This window comes from Benincasa hispida, chromosome 12 (genome assembly GCF_009727055.1).
Source record: "Benincasa hispida cultivar B227 chromosome 12, ASM972705v1, whole genome shotgun sequence".
Lineage (NCBI taxonomy): Eukaryota > Viridiplantae > Streptophyta > Magnoliopsida > Cucurbitales > Cucurbitaceae > Benincasa > Benincasa hispida.
The window spans coordinates 41387365-41412255 of NC_052360.1; the positions used below are offsets into that span (position 1 = coordinate 41387365).

The 24891-nt window shown below is 33.8% G+C and overlaps 1 protein-coding gene across 1 annotated transcript in view; it reads left to right on the forward strand.

The window, feature by feature from the left end:
* The window catches only part of LOC120067195 (receptor-like protein 4), a 35250-nt gene extending 20613 nt beyond the window's left edge, over positions 1 to 14637 (forward strand). Inside the window, exons 8-9 of the mRNA XM_039018684.1 lie at positions 9060 to 9268; positions 13967 to 14637. Of these exons, the coding sequence (XP_038874612.1) occupies positions 9060 to 9268; positions 13967 to 14073 (316 nt within the window). The 3' untranslated portion in view covers positions 14074 to 14637. The remainder of the gene's footprint in view (positions 1 to 9059; positions 9269 to 13966) is intronic.
* The last annotated feature ends 10254 nt before the right edge of the window (positions 14638 to 24891 follow it).

Sequence of the window (24891 nt, forward strand, 5' to 3'; positions counted from 1 at the left end):
GCTGATACTTTTTCTCCTGTAGCAAAAATGGCATTTGTGAGGTGGTTTATTTCATTAGCTTCAATCAATAATTGGCCTTTACATCAGCTTGATATTAAAAATGCATTTCTTCATGGTGATCTTCAAGAAGAGGTGTATATGGAGCAACCACTAGGGTTTGTTGCTCAGGGTGAGAATGGAACAGTGTGTCGCCTTCGTAAATCCTTGTATGGATTAAAGTAGAGCCCACGAGCTTGGTTTGGTAAATTTAATCAAGTTATTGAAAGCTTTGGACTGCAGAAGAACACGTCAGATCATTCGGTCTTTTTTAAGAGATCTGAGGGTGGTGTCATCTTGTTAGTCGTATATGTGAATGATATTGTGATTACTGGTGATGATGCTTTAGGTATCCAGTCTCTAAAGACCTTTCTTCATAGTCAATTCCATACAAAAGATTTAGGCATGTTGAAATATTTCTTAGGAATTGAGGTGATAAGAAGCAAGAAAGGAATACTATTATCACAGAGAAAATATGTACTTGACTTGTTGACTGAAACAGGAAAGCTAAGGGCTAAGCCATGTAGTACCTCAATGATGCCCAACTTACAGCTCACAAAAGATGGAGAATTGCTAAAAGATCTTGAAAGGTATAGGAGGTTAGTGGGAAAACTTAATTACCTTACAATGACTCGACCCATCATAGCTTATTCAGTAAGTATTGTGCGTCAGTATATGTCATGCCCTACAGTTGATCATTCGGCTGCATTGGAACATATTCTTTGTTAATTGAAGGCTGCTCCCAGGCGTGGTTTATTATATAAGAATTATGGTCATACTAATATTGAATGTTTCTCAGATACCGATTGGGCAGGATCTAAAGACAGAAGATCAATCTTAGGGTATTATGTTTTTGTTGGTGGTAATTTGATTTCTTGGAAGAGTAAGAAGCAAAATGTAGTGTCACGTTCAAGTGCGGAATCAGAATATAGAGCAACGACACAGTCTGTGTGTGAATTGATTTGGATATATCAACTTCTTGTTGAGTTGGGATTTGAAATCATCACACCGACAAAGTTGTGGTGTGATAATCAAGCAACACTTCATATTGCGTCTAATCCAGTATTTCATGAAAGGACTAAACATATTAAAGTTGATTGCCATTTTGTACGTGAGAAAATTCAACAAGGGTTGGTATCTACAGGATATGTGAAGACTGGAGAACAATTAGGAGATATCTTCACGAAAGCATTGGATGGAAGACGTATAGATTATCTATGTAACAAGTTGGGCATGATTAACATATATGTTCCAACTTGAGAGGGAGTGTTATAATTATATTGTTAGGGTTTTCCATTCTTGTAAATATTTTGTGATATTTTCCTTTTCTATGCTTTGTACACTTGTATATATTCATACCTTTGGTGAATGAGTAGAGTATTTTGATTCTCTCTCAAACCTAAAAGTTTTACAAGTTTAATACTTTATTTATGTTTGGAAATTTTCACAGACAGAAAAATTGTCAAATTATTTACAGAAGTCTATCAGTGATAGACTTCTGTAAATTTTTATCACTGATAGACACTGATAAACTTCTATCAGTCTCTATCAAAGAAGATTAAAATTTTGTTATTTTGTGTAAATAGTTTTCTTTATTTTTCTATTTTTAAAAATCCCCCTTTTATGTTTTACATTATTTCCATGGAATCCCAATAAATGTTTTTATTATTTTGTTAGATGATATTTTATTAAATTTACCTTCACCTATCAGTATAAGCTTTTGGGTCAATCAGAGATTTTACATGGTATTAGGGCAAGTGATTCAGGAGGCTATGTATTCAAACCCTAGCAATATTATTTGCCTTCCCAATTAATATCATGTCCACTTGTTGGGTCTTCTACATATTTCAAGCCTATAAGTAGGGGGAGTGTTATATTAAATTTACCTTCACTTATCAGTTACTTTTAGATCAATCAGTGATTTTATATATTTTGTAGAAAAATTATTCTCTATAATTTTTTCAATGATTTTTAAATACATTTGTTCAAGTCAATCTATGTCCAAACAGTCAGGTCATTGCACTCAAGACATAAATGTGATGGTTTTTCTTGACTATATCTGTTTCCAACAGCCATTGAACAACTAAGTGTGTTCATATTGCAACTTTTAGTTCAGAAGTTTGCTTTTAATTTATTCTCTGTTTTTCTTTTCTAATATCCATTGATGGTGAATGTATGTAGTGTGTCACAATCGCAGTCTTGTAAGGGTCTCAAACCGATGGTGCGACACTTGTTCTCGCCCTTGAACAATTCAGCCAATCCAAATTCGAATAGTTGATGGCACAATGGGCATTCTCTCAACCTCCACCCCCGTTCTTGAGAAAATGTTTTAGAAAACGGGTTTAGAGAAAAAGGTTTTCACAAGTGTTTGACAGTATGATTGAACGATGGAAATTAGTCATACAACTCTAGAAAGCAATAAAAGGGTTCAACGCTTTATAACATACAACTCTCGGATGTGAAGATAGGTGTAAGGTTCAGCCCCTTACTACTTATATTCACATAGGAAACAAGCTCCAAATGAGCTCCAAAATCTCCAAAACAATAGTCCACCGGCTAAGAATACCGGCCAAGAGAGGTCACTCTTCCAAATACACTGTTCACAAAGAAAAGACAAGATAACTAACCCTAATCCTAACAAAATGATTTTATACCCCCAAAATACCCAAATCTCTTTCAACATGTACGAACACAAGGGTCCCCACCCCCTAATCGTCAGCAGTTGCAATTCCTCTTTTGCCCTTCCTCTTGTACACATGCTTGATAGGAGGCCTAACAACACCCCCCTCCCAACTTCCTGAAGAAGAGTCACCTTGTCCTCAAGGTGGAATTCTGGGAATTGGGCGGTGAAAGTGGCATACGATTCTCAGGTAGCCTCGTGCATAGGTTGATCCTTCCAGGTGACTAAGCATTCCCATTCACTTTCAACATCATTCCCTCGCATTTGATCGACCGTGGCCGGTTCCAGACCCACTCCAATTGTTCGTTCAGCATTGAGACATCTGATTGCACCTTGTGGTGACTGCCCACGGCTTTCTTCAACTGGGACACATGGAACACCGGATGAATCCGAGCTGTTTCTGGAAAATCCAGGAGATACGTCACAACGCCGTTTTGCCAGTGATTGTTGCCGGTTAGGCCGAATTTTTAGGTAAACCCAGTCTCCAGATTCAAATTCGACGTCCTGTCGGTGGCAGTCGGCGAACTTCTTCATTTGTTCCTGCGCGCGAGTGAGGTGGTCTTTCAATATTGCCAAGGCCTCATCCCTATCCTGCAATTGTTTCTCCATCGAGTCATTCGAGATGGTTCCTATCTGTCTGTAAGAGATGATTGGCGGAGGGGGTTTCCCATAAATGACTTCATACGAAGTGGTTTTAATTGAGGGCTGATACAACGAGTTGTACAATAGTTCCGCCCACGGCAGTTCCTCACTCCAAGTTTTTGGCTTCTCTTGATAGAAACAACGCAAGTACATCTCGACACACTTATTTACAGCCTCCGTTTGTCCGTCGGTTTGGGGGTGGTACGCCATGCTCCGTTTCAGCTGAGTCCCCTATGCATGGAATAATTCCCTCCAGAAATGCTGAGAAAAACCTGATCTCGATCCGAAACAATGGAATGAGGGAAACCATGGTGGCACACTACTTCCTTAATAAACACCGTGGCCACTATTTTGGCCGAGTAAGGGTGGCTCAGGGCTGCAAAATGCGCGTACTCGCTCAACCTATCCACCACAACCAAAATCACCTCGAAACCCATTGAATGGGGCAGCCCCACCACAAAATCCATCCCCACACCTGGTTTGGAATTGGCAAAGGTTGTAACAACTCAGCTAGAGACAAAGCTTGTATTTTGTTATGCTGACAAACATCACATTGTGCCACATATTGCTTCACATCTGATCGCATACCTTCCCAAAACAGTTCAGCAACTGTCCTCTTGTAAGTCTTCAAGTACCCTGAGTGTCCACCCACCATGGAGTCATGGAATGTGTGAAGGATGGTAGGAATCAGTTCCAAGGAACGTGCAAGAACTAACCGACCCTTGTAGAATAGTCTTCCTCGGTGCACTGTGTAGTGGGAAACCGTCTCCTCCCCTCGGGTCTCCTTGGCAAAAATTTCTCAAAGCTTCTCGTCCTCTTGAACTTTTTTGTCAACCACCCCCACGCCAATCAACGAAGGAACAGTTATCACATTCAACTGAGCATCGCTGGGAATCCTTGACAGTGCATCCGCTGCCTTGTTCTCTAGTCCAGCCCTATATCTGATCTCGAAATCATGCCCCATCAACTTGGTCACCCATTTCTGGACTCCGGGTGGAATGCCCCTCTGCTCTAAAATGTAACTCGGTGCCTTTTGATCCGTGTACACAACGAAACGATGACCCAACAAATAATGGTGCCATTTTTCCATTGCCAACACGATTGCCATCAATTCCCTTTCATACACCGATTTCTCTCGACCTGAAGCTGAAAGTACTTGACCGAAATATGCAATGGGACGTCGGTTCTGTGACAACACTGCTCTGAGCCCGGTCCACGATGCGTCCGTTTCGATATCAAAGGGGAGACTAAAGTCTGGCAGAGCTAGCACAGGGAGCGTCTTGGCTTTCTGTAAAGCCTTGAAGGCCCTTATGGTGTCCTCAGTCCAATCGAAACCATTCTTCTTTGTCAATTTCGTTAGTGGGCCTGCTATTGACCCATAATTCACCACAAATCGACAGTAATACCCTGTGAGGCTAAGAAAACCCCTCAATTCCTTGATGTTTCTCAGCTGGGGCCACTCTACCATGGCTTTAATCTTCCTTCATCTGCCTCGACTCCCTTTGTAGACACCTAGTGGCCCATGAACTGGCATTTACTCTGATTTGCGTACAGACTATGCTCACGAAGGAGCTGGAAAACTACCGTTAAGTGCTCCAAATGGGAGACCATGTCTCTGTTGTAAATCAAAATATCATAAAAAAAATACTAAAATAAATTTTCGGAGATAGGGACGGAAAACCTGATTCATAAGGGCTTGGAACATTGCCGGTGCGTTGATCAGGCCGAAAGGCATGACCTTACTTGTAGTGACCCTCGTGGGTTCGAAATGCAGTCTTGGGTATGTCTTCTTGTCGCGCTGGTATCTGGTGATAACCGGATTTCAAGTCGAGCTTTGAGAACACTCGGGCCCCATATAACTCGTCTAATAGCTCATCGATCATTGGAATAGGAAATTTATTAGGTACCATTGCTCTGTTTAATGCCCGATAGTCAACACAGAACTGCCAACTTCCATCCTTCTTAACTAGGATAACTGGACTGGCAAAAGGTCTTATGCTTGGTTGGATAATGCCTGCCTCCGTCATCTCTCGCACCAACCTCTCGATTTCATTTTTGTCTGCGTGCGGGTAACGATGCGGCCTTACGTTGACTGAGTCAGTACCCGTTTTGAGTTGGATCTGGTGATCCACTTGGTGGGTCGAGGGTAGCCTTCTAGGCATGTGGAACACATCCTCGTATTCTTGCTAAAGTTGCTCTAGTTCCGGCCAGAGTTCCCAAATGGAGTCACTTATTAGCATTTCACTGTCCCCTGTGGCACCCCCATTGCTCGAAAATCGATCAGAAACCCTTGGTCCTCTGACTGCTAAGACTTCACCATCATCTTCAACGAAACTTCCATCCTTGCCAATGTTGGGTCCCCTTATAATACCACCTTCATCTCTCCTACCTTGAAGGTCATTGTCAATTCCTTCCAGCTAACCGTCATCGATCCTTGCTTTCGCAGCCATTGCATACCAAGTACCATATCCAAGTTGCCTAGCTCCATGGGAAGAAAATCTTCCACAAAAGTTAAAGTGGGAAGGTCGACGTGCACTCCTTTACACATCCGACAGCCTCCCCTAACCCCATGATGATACCGTAGTTGGTCGTCTCTGTCACTGGCAACGATAAATTGTCCACCACGTGCTGTCCTATGAAATTATGAGTTGCTCCTCTATCCACCATGACCGTGATTTCTTGCTCCCCGATCTTCCCTTTTAGCTTAAAAGTGCCCAAAGCAGTTAACCCCACCACCGAGTTTAGCTACAACTCTACCACCGACTTACCTCCAACATGCAATCTTCCACCTGCATGTCTTCCATTTCCAGATCCTCGATGTCGTCCACTACAACACAGAGGCGTAACTCTTTGTTTTTACAACGGTGACCCTTGCTGAACGGCTCGTCACAATGGTAACACAAACCCTTCTCTCTTCTCGCCTGCAACTCTGAGTCCATCCACTTCCGAAAAGGGGTTTTGCGTCTATTTGTTCCCGTGTTGGAGTTTAAATTGGGTACCTTCTCTACCCACATGACCGTCTGTGTGGCGATCCCATCTGGGGTCCTTGTCGTTGGCTTTTGGACTAGTTTTCCATCCTTTCCATATGGGCCTTGGGCGGTCTGGCCCACGTCAATCCTATCCTCTGCGAGTTGGGTCGTGTCCATCATTTTTTCCAAGCCCACAGTTTTCATTGCGAACACCGCCGTACGATTCACCGGATCCAATCCGTTCGTGAAGATGTTGATTAGGACCTCCTCCGATAAGTCCGGTAACGGTGCAGACAACTCCTCAAAATGTTGTAAATACTCTATGACAGATCCTTCTTGTTTGACGGCAAAAAATCGGGCGCACGGTGTCCCTCACTCCCGTGACTAGAAACACACGTAAATCCCCACCTTAAGATCCTTCCACGACTTAAATTTCCTCCGATTCTCTGCTCACCGATACCAATTCAACGCCTTCCCTTCCATACTCACGACGACTATTTTTAACTTCTCCTTCTCAGTCAGCAAATGCAACTGAAAATAATGCTCTGCCCTAAAGAACCAACCATCCGGGTCTTCTCCATTAAAAACCAGCATCTTGAGCTTTTTGAACTTAATCCGCTCCTGCCCATCACTGTTCTCCTTCCTCTGAGACGATTTCCCTTCTCCGTCTTCTCCGATCACTTCTTGTTCCTCATCTGGCCTCATTTTTCTTTTTCTCATGGAAGTACCGGTCACCTCCGACGTTCCCTTAGGGGTTTGGTGCTTTGCGTACATCTCTGATATCATGACTTGGATCTTCTCCATCGATTTCTCCAAGACCGGCAGCCTCTGGAGTTTCTACTTCATGAGCCTGATGTCATTTCCCGTCGCCTTCAAATGTTCCTCCATCTGTTTCTACATCATTTTCTTCCACTTCCCCAGGTTTTTCGATGTCTCTGATACCACTTGCAAGGTTCAACCTCTTACTAATATATTCACACAGGAAACAAGCTCCAAATGAGCTCCAAAATCTCCAAAACAATAGTCCACCGGCTAAAAATATTGGCCAAGAGAGGTCAGTCCTCTTCCAAATACACTATTCACAAAGAAAAGACAAGATAACTAACCCTAATCCGAACAAAATGATTTTATACCCCCAAAATACCCAAATCTCTTTCAACATGTACGAACACAGGGTTCCCACTCCCTAACCGTCAGCAGTTGCAATTCCTCTTTTGCCCTTCCTCTTGTACACATGTTTGATAGGAGGCCTAACAATAGGACAATTAATCATACCCCCAAATAGTATATTTTGAACAAAAAGCCATCTACTACCTTTGTATGTGCAAAAGGGTGAGTGGTCACTTACAACAAAAAGTACAAGGAAAACAAACTAACTTAACTAATGAAATACATTGAAAGCATGATAAAAAGGGGGATGGATTGGACATTCTGCCATGGGCAACATGCACTGGACAAGCATGACTATTACACAATGCAAGTAGGATAAAAATTATTCACTTTTATTGATTTTCAATTTTAATATTGTTGAAATGGTATTTTAGCCCTAAAGGCGTTTTAGTCTTTTTCTCAGTATCTACTGCCTAGGTTTCTCTCTGTTTGGTTATTTATACCTGTTCTGTATTGAGTACTGTGTATCAGAAAAATTAAAAAAATAAAAATTCTCCTATCGTGGTTTTTCTCCCTGATCTAGGGTTTCCACGTAAATCTGTGTTTCTTTTCTTCTCTTCTTTTCCAATAAATATCACTCAGAATTGCCTTTTAGTCGTGACACATAATTAGATTGAAATTATGTATTAATAAAATATATTAGTGGGTTAGATCCTTCGAAAAATTTCTATGAAAATATAGGCATTTTTTTTTTTTTTGTACGAGTATCTCAGTACAGATAAAACTATTATTCACAAAGGGAGAAGGGGACAAAAGGACGTCCTCTGGAATTGTTAACCTTGGCTTAAGGAGTTGTTAACAAGGATAATCAGATGTTTGGTTTATGATTCCAAATTTCGAATATTGCCAGTCATTGCTTCAAATCTTAATCTTGAGAGATACGATTTGCATCAAAGTTACCAGCTAATTTTGGATATCATTGGCGGTTTTTCAGAACAAGTCATTATTGGAATTGTCTGCTTAGTTTTAGTCTACCTTGCAGTTAATATGGAATTCAAGTTTCTTTCATGATTGTTGAACAAATTGGTAGACGTTTATAACGGCATTTTCTAGATTGTTTTTTTTTTTTTTCAACTCTTCTTCCTCTACAGGACTTCGTTTTTTTCTTGAATGTTATAATTCTATAGTTAGGGTTTTCCATTCGTTTTTTCTTTTACTTTTCTATACTTTGTACACTTGTCTATATTCATATCTTTGGTGAATGAATAGAGTATTCTGATTCTTTCTCAAACCTAAGAGTTTTACATTGAACGTCATCACTCTCTTTTTATTTCAGCAATAAAAAAAATTGTTTTCTATTAAAATAATAATAATAATTAATTCATGAGTAATTTTGATTTCTTTAGTATCAAGTGAATCTGCATTCTTTACCAAACTTTTCCGAATCATGCTGCAAAAGTTTAGAAGATGGCTTTACTCGAAGAAAATCTTTAGTTGGCTGAATTCATATTGACTACACTAATTAACAGCAATCCTCATCTTGTAATGAGCATTTTAGTCTCGTGTTACCTTACCTCCTAGTTTTCTGTGCTGTGTTTCAATTCCCCTTTTTTCCTTCGCAGCCTGTCTAGCAACAAGGGTTTGTGTGGTGTGCCTTCCCTGCCAACATGCCCTATATTTTGGGAACATGGGCGGTTGTCTAAAACTGGTAAAATTGCAATAGGTGTATCATCCGCCATCCTTTTCTGTGCACTGCTGGCAGTTTTCTACATATGCTGCATCAGAAGGCGTAGAAATGATTATGATTTCGGCTTGCCTAGTGAATTAATGTGTAAGTATTTAGTTGAAATACCTTTATTTTCTCCCTCGTTTTTTATTTACCCCCACCCGAAGCTAAACCGCAATTTTATCAATTATGTGATTAGTTTAAGCTTTTACACGGAAGCAATTGTTATTTAGATTTATAGACTTCCATTTTTCTGTTTGTCTTGATACCTTTATCATTTTTCTTCAAATGTTACCAAAGAGAAACTGAAAGGTAAAAAACATTTGTTATTTCAGTAAGAAAATAAACATGAGCTTCTACTGGATTATCTTAATAATTGCACATTGATTTCTTATTTCTACATAAAAACAAGGAGCATGTTGTTTGATTTTTGTTAGGCCCCAAAGTTCAGTTTTTTTATCAGAGGAGAGGGAAGAATAGGGTGTAAGAAGAGGTCGGATTGTTTTGATTCAAAATTTTGTACGTTTTGGTGTGAAAGAATGATCGGTAAGTAATGGGTGGGCCATTGGTGGGGTGGATTCATGAAAGAAATTTGTAACTGAGAACTGGCAAGTTGTATAGTCCATGAATGTTTTATCAGAGTGATAAGATGGCTGCAAATGGTTGCAGAACAGAAGATGGTAGCTGGAGTTAAAGCTTTCGTGGAATTCAGGGTGTTAGGTTAGGTAGAGTTATTGGAAAACTAATTCACTCAAGTTGTGGAGGCAGTAGCAAAGTCATTGGAGAAAGCATGAAGATGATGACATCGCAAGTGGGTTAAATATTTGAAGAAATGGGAGAGTACCTCACACTTGGGATTGGAAATATCGCTGAAAGGCTAGTTGATTAAAGGGATATCATCAAAACTTGTAGCGATAGAATCTATTACGCCACACAAAGAGCAGTTGAGCTACAATTGCTATGTTTGGAGATGCTGACTTTTGATGGTGATAGTCTGGAGGTTGGTTTGTTTGAGCTAAATAATACTTACAAAGAGCAACGTGTTGGGCTAGAATCGGTTGGAAGAGGAGAGGAGACCATTTTGAAGTTGGTTGGGATGAATTGTGAAGGCAACCTTTATCCGTCTTTGTTTCTCTCAAGAAGGGACTCTATTTGAGAAGTTTCTTAGCTCATAGTAGCTCACCACAAAGGAAGGATATTTGCATTCGAGTAAGCACGAATGCTTTATCCAAGCACGCACTCATTGGGTTGGACAATGTGTACATGTCAAACATGTGTTGGACATGGATATGTTAGTATATGCTTTGGACATGTCTAATACTCCAAGAGAAATGTATGTCCTTTTATTATTTTTAGAAAAATTTGAGCACGCCAAGGCACGTGAGAGACACGTCCTGGACCGTTTTTGTTGAAAAAAATTGAAAAATGAAAACATGGAAAGAACAATTGCAGTTGCTAGCCCGTTGAAATTGAAGAAGTCATGCAAAGACAGAGGAATCAAGTATTAAAAAATAGCGTAGTCAATGGAGAGAACTTTCTGATATTTTACACAGAGGGAGAACCTATAAACATTTAGATCGTGTTGATTAGGGAGGATAACGGTTTTTCCTATCTTCCTTCTAGTCTCAAAATTGAAAAGGGTACTTTATGTACAAGACCGATAGAGACCTCTTTTATTATTGATCTTCATAGATTTTACAGGGACCCAGGGAGAATTCGAGAGATCCCTACCTCTCCACACTCTCACTAACCAACCAACCAAAAAGATACCCCACCCCTTTCCACATTAGCCCCTATACAAATTAATAAACTACCCAAAATACCTCATGCTAAATAACTTGGGCCCATAGCGGGCGCACTCCCCACCTCACTCCCTAAGGTTTTGTTCCTCTCAGTAACTGAGCTCCAAGACTAGCTACAAGAATGAACTTCGATTAACAATAATGAGACTCAGTTGGTAATTACAAAAACCTCAATTGATGGATGCCCATAAAAACTAATTAAAACTAACCATCTCTCAAACCTCTTCTCAAGTTCTCTTAGCTCTTCTAGATATTCTATTATTCCTCTCAAGTCAAATGCCCCACAAAATAGCAAAAGGATAAGCCTGCCACATAACTCTTCCTTTATGTCGAACGGGGGGATTCAAGAACAACTCCTCAATCATACTGCTATGAGCCAAAACAATCCAGAACGTCCTGAAACAGACTCCAAAGGAAGAAGGCGAGCTGGCAACCTCACAGTAAATGACCAAGGTCTTTCTTGTGCTATCACCCAACCACCGATTCTCCTGAAAACAAATTGAAGACATATACCTTACAAGAATCTCAAATGGCTAAAAAGAACCTCTCATACCCCAAAACAATAGACTTCCCATGAGTTTTTGAAAGTGGCTTTTCAACTCTTGGTTTGAGATCCATTTACAAGCAAGACATCTATACGTGCTTAAAATGATTCTGTGTCACAACATATTGGTTTCCAAGAGGAATCACCACAAACTATTTTGATAGAATTATGTATTATTGGGTTATATTGGAAATATTAGTAGTACAGTAGTAGGTGCTTAAAGGTAATTAATCAGTGGTGCCTTGATTTTAGATGTGGAGAGTTAGGGACCTTACAAGGTGTATCATTTTGGTGACAGTTTCTATTGTGGGACTTCAAGAGAGATAGCCCTCTTGAATTGATATAATATATTGTAATTTGAATTTCTCTACTGATATTGCAACATAAATCTTTAGTGTTTTCTTGTATTTTCTATGTTTGGGTACCTAACAACGTCATTACGAAATTTAAAATTTTCAATGCCCAACCCCTCTAAAGATTGATTGGCTGAGATATCTTCCACCTAATCAAGTGAGATCTCATCTCTTGAATTCCTTCCCAGACTCGTCATCTTCTCCATCCTCGCACTCATAGAAGGGTTCCTAAATAAAGATAGGAAGGAAGTAGTAACTAAATGAACGACATCCGATCCCCTTATAAAAGAAAACCTTTTTCCATGAGGCTATTATGGACCTTTATAACCACTGAACTTCAAAAGGCCAAACTATTATACTGTTTCTTAGAGGAAGACTTGAATAAATAAGAATTGGATCCAATCTCACAACCTGCTATGGAAGCCCATCTTTCAATCTTGGTAAAATCACAACTAATATCACACATAGAACTCTTATCCTTGTTACTCTTCAAGACCGAAATGATTTCGAACACCTTAGGATAGAATTAAGATTAACAAAACAGTCCTCCGATCTCGAGTAAAAGAAAATCACCAAGCTTAATTGTGTCAGTAAAACCTTTTGGTACTGAACAAAGTTGATGAGTCTTTATACCTAGGATTTAATATCCTATGGGTTTCGTTGGCACTTAAATGTTGTAGGGTCAGGCAGGTTGTCTCGTGAGATTAGTCGAGGTGCGCATAAGCTGGTCCGGACACTCACGGATATTAAAAAAAAAATGTTGATGAGTCTCAAAGACATGGTCATGTGAGAAGATGAATCCTCTAATGGACGACAAAAAGGGGTGAGCAGTAAAGCTTTATTAGACAAGGCAGTCTGATGGAGGCTTGATGGTCTTTTATCTGTTGGGAGGATTGTTAAAGGGTGGGACAGAAGATGGTCGATGAGAAATTATCCCACTATGATTTAGTTACTATAGAAAGGAAGAAGTGATGACCTGGATATTAGCCAGGTTGGGAAGTTGACGTGGATTTCAGACAGGCTGGAAAGTTCACCTAGATATTGGGGGTGTGCTCTAGAAAATAAAAATTAGTTGACCTAAATAAGAGAAAACTCTTGATAGGACCGTGAGAGGATACAAATGGATGGACTATATGAGGGGCTTCTTTAAGGGAATGATTGTTGAGAGTGCAACATTGGCTAGACAAAGATCTCATGGGTATATTGGCAAGGATAACTATCTTCATTTGTAGGAGGAGGTCTTTTGGTGAAACCTAAAGCAAGCCATGAAGGCTTTAGGCTCAAATTAGACAATGCCATTCCATTATGGAATTATAGAGAGGTTTGTTGTCCCTAACAAAGTCTAACAATGCATGAAAAAGAAGATATTTACCGGGGAGTAAGTTTTTTCTTAAATACTTGCTGAGAGCAAGGAAAATTTTAAGACACGAATATATTAGGTGTTCATAGTGTGCTTGAGAAAGTTGGCGTTGTAGTTTATACACTTGACCTTGGCTCCTCATTGATTAATCTAGTTTGAAGCAAAGTGAAGGATGAGTGAATCTATTATGATACTTATTTAAGTGACATCTGGCATGTAGGAGTTTCTTTTCCTCCCATTTCAAACTTCTATGTAGTCAATTTAACAATACTTGATGTTGGTAGGAGTGGGAGAGGGAATGATATCCTAAGATTGAGAGGATTTGGGTTAGTTATTTTCCCACTGTCTTACCTGCTGACTTCAGGTTGATGAATGAGGGGAAGAGACAAAAAAGGAATGAAGAATCCAGTGAGAACCTTGTGAGAGCTAGGATATCTCGAAATATCTGCCTGTTCCATTTTTCTTTCTTTCTTCTTTTAATGTAAAATCAAGGGTATGGGTATATTAGATTCTTTTCAGAAGTCTATTTCTGATGCCGTTGCATTTCATGCTTGTGAACATCAGCCGGTGGTGATGAGTATGAGTATTTAGAGGCTCCTATATTCATAATCTGATAATCTAAGTCCTGACTATACGCTCTCGTGCAGAGAGCTATATTTTAGTTTTTGTTATTTTCTTTTATGCAACAAATCATTTTGCTTGGATTCTCTGCTAACGTATTACCTTCTGACAATTATTTCCCAGCTCTTGCTGCAAAAAGGAACAGGTATCAGAGGCAGAAATCCTTAATGCTGTTGGAAATGGAGAGTCAACATGCCAAGGGATTATCACCCTTCACTCCCCTTAACTGAATTATGCTGAAAAAGAAAAAAAGGGAATCCTTGAGAGAGTTTTGAAACTGTAACAGATCATTAGAACGCTAACTTAAATATGACCGTACAGGATGTTCGAACATAAAATAATCATAGGCTTTGCTGCTGAAATGAGACTGGCTTTCTCGAGCTTCATTCAAGTAACCAAGCAAATATATATCACAGAGGGCAATTACATCTTGATTGATGGAACAGTGACAATTTTTCTTTGTAACATTTTGATATGATCCAATAGAGCATTTGATTGGTGTACATTTGGAATGGCATAGTTCCTTCCAGAAATGAGATGTCTTCATAATATGTAGTTCTGTTCCAAAAGTGTATATACAGAGTGTTTTTGCTGAATAGTAGTCAGTTTTATCATGAACTACTTGTACCAGTTATTGAATTCCAGGAAGCTGTTCTTCCACCTTTCAATGTTCTTTTAGGATGATGCGTTTCCTTTGCTGTTGAATTTATCTAAGGTAAATTTCATTTTTCTCTTGTGATTTCCTTTTTTTATTAGTTGAATTATAGGAGCAATAATGTAAGCTTTTGAGCCAAGTGATCAATACATTTGTAGCATTTCTCAATATGGAATATTTCTACAAATGTATTAATATGGAATATTTCTATGGAAAGTACTTAGTGCAACCGACAGCCAATAAAAGATTGTTATGTGTCGAATTTTTATTTAAAAAAATGATTAAAAAATAATTTTGTGTGTAGGAGAAGGGGAAATATGGGGATTAGGTGTAGTCTAAGTTGCACCTATCCTACTTTTATGAAGAAAACTCTATATCTAATGATTGCTTTATTCTTACGAAGAAAACTCTGGTGTAATTTGGGTTGCATCTATCTCTTGTGTAGCTCATACAACACTAATGAAAGATTGTCATGTATTAATTTATTTTATTTATTTTTACTAGGTAAAAACAAAGGAAGCATGTGATTAGGTATGGCCTGTATTGTCTAGGCTATACTTAATGATTGCACTCTATTCATTCAACATTTGGAAGGGATGGACCTAAACATATTGTAATAAATTAGTTCGTTTAAATTTTGCAAACTTTAAAAATATTTTTGAAATCATATGAGGAACTGTTGAATCATTCCCATTCTAATTTTAAAGAATAAAATATCATATCAACGTAGAGTTTGGAAGTAGACAAATGATATGAAAATGGGAATCTATAATAAAATTGGTATAAAATGGAAACTAAACCTTCTCATTCATGAACAATTGAAAACATGTTTTTGGGAAAACAGCATTTTTTTAAAAAAAAATGTCAAAGATGTCAGAATCGGGGTGGCTTTGCTGCACAGATGTCCAACCATATCACATTTGAATATTTGCCTCTAAAAAGGCAAAAACAAAAGCTGAAAGTATAAAACAGTCCCTTTATTGGTTTATTTATTTTCCCAATATAAAAACACTACCAATTTACAATAAATAATAATAATAATAATAATTGGAAAAAATTAGGGGAAAAAAGAGAGAAAAAGAGAGATCTTGTTTTTGAAGTCTGAACTAGCTAGTTGTGTTTATAAGAAATTGTAATTTCTCTTTTCAATCTTGACTCTACTTAAAGTTTATAATTCAATTCACTATCCCTTTTAATTTTAAACTATCCCAATGGGCCTAAGTATGACTTAATTATGGTTATAATCATGAGATTACTTCAATTACCATATACACAAACCAAAAGTTTAAGTCTAAATTTTCTACTCATTAAAAAAATGTAATAACTTTAAGTTGAAGGAAAATCATTTTTGTTGCCTACTCCATTTCCAAATTAATGGGAGATAGCTTCATCCTCTTGAAGTCAAATCTAATCTCCATAACACTATATAGACTTATTTGTCTCCTACTTGTTAATTTCTCAACCACTCATTAATTCCTCATTAAGTTTAATAGAGAAATTTATAGAAAAAATGACAAACTATTTACAGAAGTAACAAAAAAAAAAAAAAGACATCGATAGACTTCTATCAATCTCTATCAAAGAAAATTAAAATTTTGCTATTTTATGTAAATAGTTTCCTTATTTTTCTATTTTTTAGAATCCCTAAATATATATATATATAAAGACAAGTTAGTTGGATTGAAGGTAATAGAAACCAAAAACACAATTTTGAAAAAAAAATGTATGAAAAGTCAGTGATAGAGAATCTAAGCAATGTGGGATTGAGAGTATTCAACACATTTGATTGGATGGTGAGGGAGTTGAAAATTCTCCAATCCAAAAGTTTCAAACAAACTTTTTTTAAAAGGGTTTTGAAGTTAAGGTTTGTAAAAAGCCACATCAGTGTGTTTATTTTACAAAAGGAGAAGAGGAATTGGTCAGTGTGAAAACAGTGAGGATTCAAATAATTCAAGTGATATGTTATGTTAAAAAGGTTTTGGTTTTTGTTGCCTTTTTGGTTGTTTTTTTCCCTTTTTTTGACTTTTGAGGCCAAACCCATCTGTCCATGCAACCCCAACGGTTGACTTCACTTTTCTAACACAAAAACACTTCATTAAATGCTTTTTTTAAGAAAAGAAAAGAAAGAAAAAAAAAACTAAACTAATTTTGTTTGATTAGGATTAGACTATACTAATGCCTGTTTTGGCCAAAAACTGTCCAAGTATCTATTGTTTTTTTTTTTTTCCATATAAGGGTATAATTGGAAGGAAAAATTAATCGACTACCGAATCTTTGAAAATAAAGGATTCTATGAAAATGAGAAACTCTACATTTTTAATGTTTTCAAACGTGTGTGATAGTAAATTCAAAATTCGAATTTCGATTTAACAATTATGATCAATAATATATTCATAAATAATAAAAATAATACGGGCAATTAATAATGTAATATTTAGTTCAATCTTGAATATGATTAATAAATTAACATGTAAGGCGAATATTTTTCACAATATTATTTACTCCATAATATGTTACTGCGACATAACCTGTTTTAAATTTTTTTAAAAAATAAACTTGGGTATGTAACATGAAATGATATATTTGTTTAATATTTTCAAATTTAATAATACGTAAAATATATATTATATATATGTTCTCTCAATTTCTATTATTTGAATCACATAATCTAAAATTTGTATTCAAAAAATAATTTTTAATAAATCGATTTCATTAAAGCTAAGTTGATCAAGTGAAACTACATTGTATATCAAACAGATTCCTCCAATCTGTTCAATAATTTGCATTAATCTTTGTTAGAGGAGAAAAAAACTTAGGCACTTAAAGCCACATGTAACAAGTTGGATTTTAAATTATAAGTTGAATCAATAAATCTACTAAATGATAACAAAAATAATAAAGACTTTTAATTTATTTAAAAGTGTGAAATTAAAATAGAATAAATATGAAAATTTGGTGAGATGAAGTTTGTAGTGAATAATCAAACTCACATGTTTGTAGGGATGGAAAAGGCCACAATTGTCTTCAACAAGCACACCACCAAATAATTGACTTCAACATACTAATAATAATTTCCATATCAAAACCCAAATATTTTTTGTTTTATTTTAGAAAAATAATAATAAAATGAAGTAAAAAAAATTAATATGCCCTCTTGTTTTTTTTTTTCCCCAAAGATATTGTAGTTAAAGTGTAGGATGGGAGAATCGGACCTCAGACCTCAAAATCGATTGTACGAGCACTATGTCAATTGAGCTACACTCTTGTTGTCAATATACCGCATTTTGGATCAAAAGTTTTATGTGGAATTAATAATGATATTAAAGGGTCGTCGATATCCGGATATTTTTAGCTATTTTTATATTTTTACAAGTGGATGTCATTAATATAAATATAATATATATAATAAATATTTTAATCCATTAATAAAAATATAATTTTTTAGTAATTTACATATTTTTTTTTATTAATTTTTCAAAATTATTCTTAAACATGATCATTTTATTGATATTTACATCGACATTTTCATAAGATTAGAAGATATCCACATTTCAGTTGATATCAATCTTTTTTTATATTACTAATAAGATTCTAGGGCCACATATAATTACCAGACAAGAACAAAATTACCCATAGATTTGAAAAGTCTCATTACCTTCTTAATGTTATAATAATTAAATCAAAAGGAATAAAACATAAACCATTTCTCTCCTAATAAAACAATAATATTATTATTTATTCCTATGGTGGGTTTATTTTTTTCCCTCCCCAAGATAAGATTTTTTTCTTTTTCTTTTTTTTTTTTTTTAAAAAAAGGATCCATCCTGTGGATTTTGTTGACCTTTCTATAAGAAGACCTGATTTTTTTTTCCTTCTTATTTTTACCTAATTTATTATTTTTTTTAAAAAAAAAAAAAACATAAACTTACAAAATGGGGAAATCAATGGTATTTGCAAGTGGGACAGCCAATGGAAGACCAAGTGGCCAACTTTTATTTGATTTTTCTGTAATGAGTTAAATTTTACTTTGCTCATGTTGCCAACTTGGCCTATTTATGAGTGATATTTATTTGTTTTTTTTTTTTTTTTTTTAGCCAATTGGAAATTTTTGTCATATGATTTTATTAGAATTATTGAATGTCTTTTTGTCATTTGTAATGTTTGTAGTCACACATATGCTCCCATCTTTGAAAAATTGAGGTTACATGTTATATTTCCACTAAAATATGTGTTGTCTTTATTATTATTATTATTATTTTGGTTTTGAAGATTAATAAATGATTTTTTTCAACCCATTATTAAAAGTATTTTAATATATTGTCTAAAATTTAAAAACTAAAAAAATTAACTTGAAAAAGTTTTTAAAATTTGACCTAATTAGAACAACTATTCCCAAATTTATAACAAAATGGTTAGTATTAATGATTCATAATCTTTTGGCATAAATTGCTATTAGATTTATGTTTTTTTCCCTCTCCTAATATTTTCTATCAATCTAAAATTGGAAATTGATCAAAAAGCAAGAAAAAAACTGCACTTTAATATCTATGAAATATCTGAGTAACGTTACATATGTATTATTTCTTCACCATAAAATTGAAATCAAAAGTAAAGAGAGAAAAATAGTTTCCTATGTAAAATTTGATACTATCGAATCTTGTACAATAGAAGTACAAGTATACTGGTGAACTCCTATATAAATATTTAGGGGTTCTAAAAATAGAAAAATAAGAAAAATTATTTCCACAAATAACAAAATTTTAATCTTATTTGATAGAGACGGATAGAAACTGATATAAATCTATCAGTGTCTATAAGTGATAGAAAGTCTATCAATATCTATCCATTTTTTTCTCTATTTCTGTAAATAATTTAATTTTTTTTTCTATATGTGAAAATTTTCTGAAATATTTAGTAATTAATATATTTTGATTCAATTTTTAAATATAAAACAAAAACAAAATCGTTTACTATGTCAAATTTGATAGTTCTCTAATATTTTTCTTATAAAAAACCTAAATATATATTTGATGCTCTCTTTTTATTCGAGTTCAAATCATCTTTTAGTTTCTTTGAATTCAAGATTGGTTTCCATTCCTAGAAACACATATATTAGTTCAACTTATTCAATTATGAAAACTTGCCAAAATTATGGATTAAATCTTCTAATGAAAATTCAAATTTTTTAAAATCAAACAAATTAGCTTACCAGAATTTTACTTATCACATCACTCATTAATTCAAGCAATGTATTATGTAAGTAGTACATTAAGTGTGATTAAATTCTTTTCAAAATGCATAATTAAAGCCTTTTAAAGTAAATAAATATAACTATCATCAATATTCATACATATCAACAACTTGCCATAATGTTTTAAAATAAACATTTGTATTTTCTATATATATATATTACAAGCACCATAATCACGCATGAAAAATGGAGCCAGAAATAGAAACAAATAAGGGGAGGAATCAAGTGTAGGCGATCACACGCTAAGCATTAGTAGGCACTGTAGAATTACGTCATCCGTGTCGTGAATGCAAGGAATGGCGGGTCCCACTTAACAGTTATTGGTGGTCAACGATGATTAATCAACGAATGCAGCTACGAGGTATGTGGTCCGTGCATGACCTTATCGCTTCCTTTCCTATATTGTTTCCTTAAGCCATTTTGTTGTTCTTCCCTTTTTGCTCACAAACCCAAACTTCCTTTCAAATTGCTTTTATGCCTCATTAATTTTGGTATTTAGATTTTAACTTTGTTTTCGCCCTTCAAACTTATTTTAATATTTATTCTTTTTTGTTTTAGTACTTCTTTTATTTGGGTTTTTTTCCTTTTTTTTTTTTTTTTATTGCTCTTAATATAAATTCGACTAAATTTAATGATAAAGATAAAAATAACACTTACAAAAATTTGAAAATTGAAACATAATATTCAAAAAAAAAGAAGTAAGAGAAATGTGAAAATTAATGTCTGTTTGATAACTATTTCGTTTTTTGTTTTTTGTTTTTGAAAATTAAATCATTTTCTCTTTATTTCTTATAATAAATAATTTATATCTTTCTTAAGTACAATTATTGAATTCTTAGCCAAATTCCAAAAATAAAAACAAATTTTTAAGAGTTACTTTTTTAGTTTTCAAATTTTGACTTAGTATTTTAAACAATTGGTAAAAAGTAGGTAACATAATAAAAAATTTAGATGTAGAAATAATGTTTGTATGCTTAATTTTTAAAATTAAAAAATAAAAATATCAAATGTTTATCAAATATGATCTAAATAATCAAAACAATACTTATGATGATTTTTACTGGTCAAATATTTGAATATTTTTGTACACTTGGCTTTGCTTTTTATATATACATTTTTTAGTTATTATCGTTTAATTAAAAAGGGCAAAATTTTCATGTCGGTTATAATTTTTTCACTTGAAGTTGAACGTCTAATTTTAGATTAAAAAAATGAATTGATAATCAAAGCGTCGCATAGGTTTTCTCAAACCATCAAAGTAATCCAAATTTTCGTTTAACAAAAATAAATAAATAAATAATTTAAAAAGTGTAAAGAATTTGCTTAGAATAATAAAAGTCTGGGCCTAATCATAATTAGAATGAACTAATCTGAATTAAAAGATTCTGAAAAGTCTACAATTTTCTGTAAATAGACTCGAATAGAGAAAGGCTTTTTTTTCTAAAAAAAATTATGATTACATATATAATATATATTTAGTTCTAAAGTATACTAAAAACCCTTTTTTTTCTTTTTCTTTTTGGTCTGTTTAACATTGACTTGGACCAATGATGCATCCATTCAAAGCATCAGATTTTTCTTTCTGGAAAATAGCTCACAAGTTAATATTTGTTGTTTTGTTTTATTTTATTTCTTTATTTAAAGTTTTAATCTTTGAACAATAGAAAATGCATGTGTCCACTGAGGAGGGAGTTTATATTTTTTATTAAGTCAAAATTAAGTGGAATAAATCTTACCGAATTAAGATTTTAAAAAAACATTAGTTAAATTAAAATTTTAACTCCTTAATTTTCTACATTTAAGTCATTTCTTTTCTAAAATATCAAATAAGTTTTTAAACTTTCAATATTATATTTCATTCATAAAAATATAATTATTTTCAATTTTTATAAAAAAATAAAATTTAGAGCTGGTAAGAGACAAAATTGAAATTTATATTTTATAGGACCAAGACCATTCAAATTTTGAAGTTTTAATAAATCCATGAATTTTGAAAATGGTTGAAAATAACATGTATACATAAAATAGAAAATTAAAATACTCATAATCATTTAAAATTTTTCGAGACATCTTGTGGGGTGAGGAGTGGAATAGTAAGGAGTGAAGAGTTATGAAATATAGGAAGTTGTAAACTTTTAAGGCCTACAATATAAGAAGTTAATAAGATATAAAATTGTTGTTTTTTAATAGTGGGATTCACAAACTCTTTGAGCCAAACAAGAAGTGGAGACCATAAACCCTAAACCTTTACTTCTACTTCTCAATTCCTTAAACCAAACACATCTTAAGGGTTGGTGAGAGGAATAGTACTTTTCAAAATAAAGTACTAAAGTTTTCAAGTCTAAAAAAATTTTAAAAAAATAATTTTTGATTTAATTATTTAGTTTAATAGATTATAAAAATGTTACAAAAGAGTACATATAACGAATTTATTAAAAAAAAGATACAAGTTTTTAAAACCATATCCATCCAGATTTTATTAGTATTTAAAAAAATATATCAAAACTATAATTTTCAAATTATTAAGATCTCGTTTGGTAATATTTTGTTTTTTTTGTTTTTTGTTTTTGTAAATTAAATCTATGGACACTATTACTATCTCCAAATTTTTTTTTTATCTTTTTATCTATTTTTCACCAATGGTTTAAAAAATCAAGCCAAATTTTGAGAATTTAAAAAAGTAGTTTTCAAAAAGTTATTTTGGTTTTTGGAATTTGGTTAAGAATTCAGTCATTATACTAATAATGCAAATCATTGTAAGAAATGTAGATGAAATGAATTTAATTTTTAAAAACAAAAACAAAAAACCAAATGGTCACCATACGAGACCTATTTCACACTCTAAACATTTCATTCTTCTATTTAAAGGATTTTGTCCGATAATTTGGGAATCCAACAACCAAATTCGATCTAACATTTTCTTTAATAGTAGTATTATTAAGACTATATTACACCTTAATTGGAGTAGGTAATATACACCATATACAAATTTGATGATTATTTGAAAATTGTGTGATGATGTTAATTATAATTGTAATTTTAATATGTTGTTGAAGAAAAATTGGTAAACAACAAAAGAAAGACATAAATAACGACTATTTACTTAAGAGTTGATAATTCTGTAAAATAAGGTACTAAATCGCTGATTAAAAAAAAAAAAAAAGTAATTATCAGTTAATTATTTTTCTTCCTCTTCATCTTCCAATTTTGAATTTATCATCCTTGTTTTGCCTCATCAAATCTCCATCGTGCTTTGTCCCCCCAATTGAGCTCGTCTAAGAAGGTTTGTTACTTCCTCTAAATCTTTCCATGATCAAGACAATGAGTTCAAAGTGTGATTCAGTATCCATATAGTGAAGATCACAACAATAACAACAACTCGAATTCTAATTTGCATAAATGGTTTAAGAAGCACAAATACTTTTCACTATCGAGATTTTCTTTGGTGTTAGAAAAGAATCAACAAAGAATAATCAGGAGCATTGAAATGCATCAGAATCGCACATTAAGAAAATCAACTCTTTCGCGAATGAAGTTCTTAGGAAGTAATTGAAGAAAGTCAAGCTATTATACGAAAAATTTTCGCAAAAGCAACAACACTATGAATAGAAGACAAAGATAAATAAATATAGTAAAGAGAATAAATCGTTAGACATTGAGTTTTTAGACAATAACTCTACGAAAGAAAGCGAGTTTGAAATGTTATCACACTGAGAAGAAAAAAATAAAAATATAAAAGAAAAGAGGAATAATAAGGAAGAAAGATTTGAAAAAAAATTTAAAAAAAAAGAGGAAAAATTGGAACAATAAGGATAATGAGATTTGAAAAAATAATATAAAAAAAACGAAATATTGAGAAAAAATGGGATTTTTTTTTAAAAAAAAAAAAGGAAGAAGAAGAAGAAGAAGATTTGATCCTTATAAAAAAACCGGAACAATAAAGATGATACGAGATTTAGGGGAAAAAAAGAAAAAAATTGAAATAAAATGAGATTTGAAAAGGAAAAAGAAAAAAGAAAAAGAAAAATGTTCCTATCTCAAGATTCAAATAAATATGGATAATTTTGTAAGCTATATAGAAATGTCAAAGTGTAATTACGATGTAATACAAGATATATGGTTGAGTAGATTTAGATTTTATGATTAAGAGAAAAAGATTTTAGATGTGTTTTGGTATAATTGTTGTGATTTCTGAATTTTGGTAAATTTAGAAATGGTATTTTAATTCAAAATTAGTTAATGAAAAAAAATAATTAGTGGGAGGTAACAAAAGCAAATAGATCACGTGCGAATTGACCCGAAAAATATGTTATCTGTCCACGTATACAGAATAGGAAGAGGAAGCAGCAGTCAAAGGTTCGTAACGTGATCATAATTTTAAATCCGTGTTGTGTTTAATAATTCTGTATAATTTTAATTGGTTAATGAGGTTTTTAATAATTATGGTTGCATTTATTTATTTAAAAATTGGGTGCCACTTGCAAGCGTGTGAACGGGTTGAAGAAAGAAACTAATGAGAAGTGGAAGACAGTGAGGAGTTGCTGATGTGGCACATATTCTTTTTTTTCCTCTCTTTGTTTTCTTTTCAACCCCACCAAACCATATAATATGATGTCAATCAAATGGAATTTTTCTTTTTAATTTATTTTGCTTCAACTCATTTTTATTTATTTATTTATTATTATTATTATTTTTAACTTTGGAGTTTATTTAATCTAAAGTCATGTAATAGTCTATGTTCAACTTTATGTTTTAATCTATTTGGTTGCGTACGTCCACAGTTAACACTTCTTCCGTAAATTGCAAAAATTACTTTGGAAGGATGGTGGCATTTCTAATTAAATTCTTTAATTTTTAATTTTTAAAATTGAACCCTTAAACTTATATAAGTGGTAAAATTAAGTCACATTGGATCTTCAAAGTTATATAATTGTATAAGTTAGTACATTTGTATAGATTTGAGGGTCCAATTTTAATACTTGTAGAAATTCAGGGGTCCAATTTTTACCCATGATAAGAAATTAGGTTATTCTCAATGCCAAAGAAATCGTCGGAAAAACTCATTTTTTCTGATGAATTTTTTGGCGTAGGAAAAAATGGATTTTTCCAACGGTAGTTCAAATGGCGTTGGGAAAAACAAGT